Consider the following 6,204-nt stretch of genomic DNA (forward strand, 5'->3'; position numbering starts at 1 on the left):
TGTGAAATGGCAATCTATAAATGAAGGTAAAGAAACATTTTAGGGTTTAAAAAATGTATATACCATGTAACAGTAAAGACAATCATCAACAAATGGAGAAAAAAATGGCACAACAGTGACATTACCAAGAACCTGATGTCCCCAAACACTGATGTGAAGACAAGGAGAAAACAAGGAGCGTTTCCGCCAGCAAGACCACATGTGGGAGGGAACATAAACAACCTCGGGTGACACAATTACTGTCTTCAGTTGCTGAATTTCATGTCTACAGCTCTGTAATCACGTCCACATTAAAATTCCATACAAACCTGCCATGGAGACAGTGTTATATGTCTGACATCTACACACATTGATTTCATGACATAAAGTTCTCCATTAACACTACATTGGTTTGGAGATACTAAATGATTAATATAATGTTTGCACAGTTTGTTGTATGTTCGCTGACTTCAGTTTGTTCTAGCAACAAAACCATCCATGGATCCAGATCATCTTAACTGTGGTTGGACAAACCGCTCATGATGTAGAGTGGTCGCCCCCTGTTTGCCCAACTGAAACTCAGTTGCTCCCTTGATGCAATGAAAAACGCAGAAACCAAGACACAGCAAGACCACAATTCTTCTAATAACAAAAACAGGTTCACAGATATTTTTGTTGTTATTTATATTTCATTCCAAGTTTACTAGTAGGACACATTTATTTGAACTTCTGCTTTGCCTCCTCAGCTCCAACATGCCACAGTTATTTAACCATTCAATTACTTACTTACTTATTTATTTATTGAATGAAAGTGGATTGGGTCAACTTTTCGCAAGCATAAAACTAACAGAATGAATTTTTACCATTCTCATTCAATGGAAGTTCATGTCAATTTAACTTTGAAAAATTTTCTGTAGAAGCTTCCTCAAATGATTCCTGAATTTTACACCAACAAAAACATAAAGCACTGGATTAATAAAGCAGTGGGAAAAAGCCAGCAGTTTGCAGACATAAAACACATATTCAAGAGGACTGGAGACGTCACATTCTGTTAAAGATTTGATCCGATGATCAGTGTAGGTCCGCAGAAATATCACAATGTTATAAGGAGCCCAGCCTACAAAGAACACCACCACAATACAGAAGATCAGTCTTCTAGTTCTGTGTCTGTTGTTTGTTTGGGACCTGAGGATGGTCTGAATAATTCTTATGTAGCAAAAACCCATGACTGAAAATGCAACAACAAACAAAATGTTCTGTTGATATGTAAACACAGCACCTGCTTTGATGTTGTTAAACTCACAGTAATGGTTTTTTAGAGAGTGCTGAGTTAACTTTGACTTTGCTGAAAAGTAAGTCTGGTAAAGCTGCTGCAAAGCTGAACGTCCAAGCAAGGATGAGAATCGCTGCAAACCTCTGCCTTTTGTTCCAATCAGACAGAGGATGGACCACTGCTAAATAGCGCTGAATGGACATCAGCATCAGGAACACAGTACTGCTATAAAATCCAGCAGAGAATATAAAGTTCATGGCTTTACACATAAAATCACCAAACGTCCAGCTCCAGATGTAGTAACTGACACAAAAAGGAAGTCCAAGAGTGAAGATCAGGTCAGACAGAGCCAAGTTAAGGATGAAGATGTTGGTCAGTGATTTGAGGTTCTCGTAGAGTCCAAGGATCACCAGAACCAGGATGTTACCAATGAGACTGAGGAGGACCACAATGGTGAACACTATGGGAACTACAATGGATCCAAATTTGGTCACAGCCTCATAGCTGCACAATTCATTATGAAACATGTATTCCACATCAAAGTCAAAAAAGTAATAATCTTCATAATATTCAAAAGTGCTATTTTCATATTCTCCATCCTCATGGTCTGGAAAGCAAAGAAAGGATTGTTAAATACCTACAGAGCACTTCTATTCACCAGTTTATACTAAATTAGAGTTCTTTGCTGCTCTCATTCAGAGTGAAGTGTTTTAATCACTGTGATAGTGTTGAACGATTTGGATGCAATATAAACAGATATACAGAATGTTCTTACCCATTTTTCTCTCCTGAATTGTCTTTGTCACACAGAGAGAGGACGAGGACACTACAACACAGAAACAGAAGGACTAAAAGCAGCCATTCACTGTGCTCATCAATGCTATTGATGAATAAAGCCTAACAAAGATGCTGAAAAATAAGCATGCAGCTCTACAGTCTTGTGCCGCACTGTGCACTCAAACTAAAATAAGAGAAAAAAACTTACAGATTTGTAGCAAACGGCTCTCAAAAACAGCACTTGTGCTGAAGGTGTTTGAGCTGTTTATAGAGCAACTATCAGTCTTCACTAGAAATCCAGTCTGTTTTGTCTTGTGGATGTGAAGAAAGAATGATTCTGTCAGTTAATATATGAGAAGTTATGCAGCTCTTCCTGTACTGAGGGAGTTCTGTCTACTACAGACAGTATAAAGCTTGTGATTGGTTACAGAGTAAAACTTTACCAAACGTGGAGTTTCTAACATGGCACTTAAAAATACAGTGTGAGAACATGTAACCTTCAGTGGTCAACTTAACTTCAGAACAGAAGCCCTGTTTCTAAAAGAAGCTGATGACTTAATTTCAGCGAGTAGCAGGAACCACAGAGACAGACAGTGTCTCACTTCTCGCTTACACAGGAGATACGTATCTGCACCCTGTACGATTCTTAAAAAGACTGACTGTCTGCATTTTGGGTTGCATCTCTTCTGCAGGTTACTTTGTTGCCAGGCAGAAAGTTAATGCTGTTTGGTTAAAGTTAAATACTTAATTAATATAAAAATATAGCTGAGCTTATATGTGTAATCAGTTGACATTCTGTGTAATCAATTGACATTCTGTTAAAAAACAGTCTGGGTTGCTCAGGTTTGGAGACTGAATGTAAGAGGGTGAGAGAGTGTGGAGTTCTCACTGAAAGCTCTGACATTGTCAATCAGTTCTTACCATTTAATTCAGGCAAGTTGTTTGTACTGTCTGGTTGAGAGTCCAGTGAGAACAAACTAACCACCACCACCAGTTCTAAGAGTGTATGTAGCAGACTTTCCCAGAGTTCTTGGTGGTTTAGTAGGTTTCTATTTATTAGTCCTTGTTTTTTCCTTCAGCTGTTACATGTAAATGACATTTTTATGTTATATACTGGTTTTATGTTTCCTTTTTTTTTTTGCAATATGTTAAACTCAGAAAAAAAAATGCAGAACATTTATTTTCACTTAGAAAATCAATATATATATATATATATCCACCATGTAACAGTGAAGACAATCAACAACAAGTGGAGAAAAAATGTAACAACAGTGACATTAACAAGAGCAGAAGGTCCCTCAACTGATGAGAAGACAAGGAAACAAGGAGGGTTTCCACCAGCAGAAAATAAACAACCTTTTTTGACATAATCCAAATTTGGTCGCAGCCTCATAGCTACAAAATTTATAATGCTCTTCATAATATTCATAATCATAAAATTCATAATCTGCAAATGTACCACTTGCATTTTCTCCCTCTTCACTGTTTTTGTATATGGACAAACATAGCATTATCCCCTCTCCATCAAACGTAACAGCTGGCACAATGCAGTCAGATGCAGGTAATGTTCTCCTGGCATTCGCCAAACCCAGACTCGTCCATCAGATAGGCAGATAGAGAAGCGTGTTTCATTACTCTACAGAATAGAGTTCCACTGCTCCAGAGTCCAGTGGTGAGGCTTTACACCACTCCTTCTGATGCTTGTCATTATGCTTGGTTATGTAAAGCTTGCATGCAGCTGCTCGGCCATGGAAACCCATGCAACGAAGCTCCCAGCGCACAGTTCTTGTGCTGTTGTTAAGGCCAGAGGAGGTTTGAACTCTGCAGTTATTGAGTCAGCAGAGCTTTTATACGCTATGTGCCTCAGCACTCGGCAACCTGCCCTGTAACTTTACGTGGTCTGCTGCTTCACGGCTGAGTTGCTGTGGTTTCTAAACGCTTCCACTTTTCAATAATACCTCTCACAGTTGATTGTAGAATATCTAGGAGGGAAGAAATTTTGTGAACTTACTTGTTGCAACGGTGGCTTCCTATTACAATACTACACTCGAATTCAGTGAACTCATTCTTTCACAAATGTTTGTAGAGGCAGTCTCCATGGCTAGGTGCTTGATTTTATATACCTGGCAATGCGACTGAATGGAACACCTGAATTCAATGATTAAGAGGTGTGTCCCAATGCTTTTATCCATATAGTGTAATTACTGTCTACATTCATTGGTTTTATGGTATGTTCTAGTGTTTATATATTAGAGATTTTACATGCTTAATATAATGTTTGCACACTTTGTATGTTTGCTGGGAACTCTGGCTTGTCCAGTGTCCAGTTGAAGGTAATTGTGCAGTAACATATACTGGATTGATGTCAGCCGTTCCTATTCAATATAATGCTTTTATAAAGTGAACAATTGACGAAGGTTACCATCCCACAACGTTAAACAGCACTGCCAACCACCTGGTCAGACTCTGTTCTATCAACATATTTAACGTATTTATTTATTGTATTGGAGCGGATTAGATCAACATTTGGCATACACAAAACTGTCAGAATGAATTTCTACCATTCCCATTTAATGGAAGTCCACATCGATTCAATTTTCTGTAGAAGCTTCTTCAAATGATTCCGGAATTTTTCACCAACAAAAACATAAAGTACTGGATTAAGAAAGCAGTGGGCAAAAGCCAACAGTTTGCAGACATAAAGCGCAAAGTCAAGCTTAATCGAGACATCACACTCTGCAAAAGGCTCGATCTGCTGATGAGTTAAGGTCTGCAGAAATATCACAATGTTATAAGGAGCCCAACCTAGAAAGAACACCACCACAACACAGAAGATAACTCTTATAGTCCTGTGTTTGCTGTTTCTCTGGGACCTGAGGATGGTCTGAATAATTCTTATGTAGCAAAAACCCATGACTGAAAAGGCAACAACAAACAAAATGTTCTGTTGATATGTAACACCGATGGCAGCTTTAAAGCTGTTGTATGCACAGTAAAGTTTGTTAGAGTCTGGCTCAGCTCTGACTTCACTGTACACTACGGCTGGTAATGCTGATGCAAAGATAAACACCCAAGCAACGATGGGAATCACTGAAAAATTCTGCCACCCGTTCCAGTCAAACAGAGGATGGACCACTGCTATGTAGCGCTGAATGGTCATCAGCATCAGGAACACAATGCTGCTATGAAATCCAACAGAGAAGACAAAGTTCACACTTCTGCACATAAAATCACCAAAGGTCCAGCCCCAGATGTAGGAACAGGCCCAAAACGGAAGTCCAAGCGTGAAGATCAGGTCAGACAGAGCCAAGTTGAGGATAAAGATGTTGGTCAGTGATTTGAGGTTTTCAAAGAGTCCAAGGATCACCAGAACCAGGACGTTACCAAGGAGACTGAGGAGGACCACAGTGGTGAAGAATACGGGAACTACAATGGATCCAAATTTGATCACAGTCTTATATTTACAAAATTCATTAAATAAAATATAATCCATATTATGGTCATCAAATTCTGATGCATCACTTGTGTTTTGTCCCTCTTCACTGTTTTCTGGAAAGCAAAGAAAGATCTGTTTAACACCTACAGAGCACTTCTATTCGCCAGTTCATACTAAATTAGAGCCCTTTGCTGCTCTCAGTCAGAGTGAAGTGCTTTAATTATCATTGTGATAATGATGAACAATTTGGATGAAGTAAAAACATGCACAGCATTTTCTTACCCATTTTTCTCTCCTGAATTGTTGTTTGTGTCACACGGAAAGAGGACTAGGACACTACAACACAGAAACAGAAGGACTAAAGGCAGACATTCACTGTTTTCTGTCAAACTCACACTGCATTTATACATCTAAAGCCTACAATATACTATCTGCTCACACAGCACTAAAATAATCAGTCTGACTGACATGCTGTTGATGATTTCCAATAAAGCCTAACAAAGATGCTGAAAAATAAGCATGTAGCTATGTAATCTTGTGCCACACTGTGCACTGAACCCAAAACAAGGAGAAGTAAAATACTTACAGACTCTCTAAATCAGTGCTTATTGTACAGAGCAGGTATCACCTTCTGCAGTCTGCACTAGAAATCCAGTCTGTTTTGTCTGGTGGATGTGAGGAAAAATTATTCAATCAGTTAATATATGAGAAGTTATGCAGCTCTTCCAGTACTGGGAGA

At 38.8% G+C, this 6,204-nt stretch overlaps 2 protein-coding genes across 2 annotated transcripts; both read right to left on the reverse strand.

Moving 5' to 3' along the window:
* Nucleotides 1-872: 872 nt before the first annotated feature.
* On the reverse strand, nucleotides 873-1,903 carry LOC118822894 (chemokine XC receptor 1-like). Its single transcript, XM_036592222.1, is given in 2 exon segments — nucleotides 873-1,295; nucleotides 1,297-1,903. Coding segments are annotated over 2 exon segments (906 nt in total). The 5' UTR covers nucleotides 1,780-1,903.
* A 2,666-nt stretch (nucleotides 1,904-4,569) lies between these two features.
* Nucleotides 4,570-6,204, reverse strand: LOC118822657 (chemokine XC receptor 1-like). The gene is made up of 3 exons (XM_036591850.1): nucleotides 6,052-6,204; nucleotides 5,748-5,801; nucleotides 4,570-5,578 (listed from the first exon to the last, which is right to left on the reverse strand). Exons 2-3 carry the CDS (start codon nucleotides 5,749-5,751, stop codon nucleotides 4,587-4,589), a joined length of 996 nt encoding a protein of 331 aa, XP_036447743.1. The 5' UTR covers nucleotides 5,752-5,801; nucleotides 6,052-6,204; the 3' UTR covers nucleotides 4,570-4,586.

This window comes from Colossoma macropomum, unplaced genomic scaffold, assembly GCF_904425465.1.
Source record: "Colossoma macropomum unplaced genomic scaffold, Colossoma_macropomum, whole genome shotgun sequence".
NCBI classification, from domain to species: domain Eukaryota; kingdom Metazoa; phylum Chordata; class Actinopteri; order Characiformes; family Serrasalmidae; genus Colossoma; species Colossoma macropomum.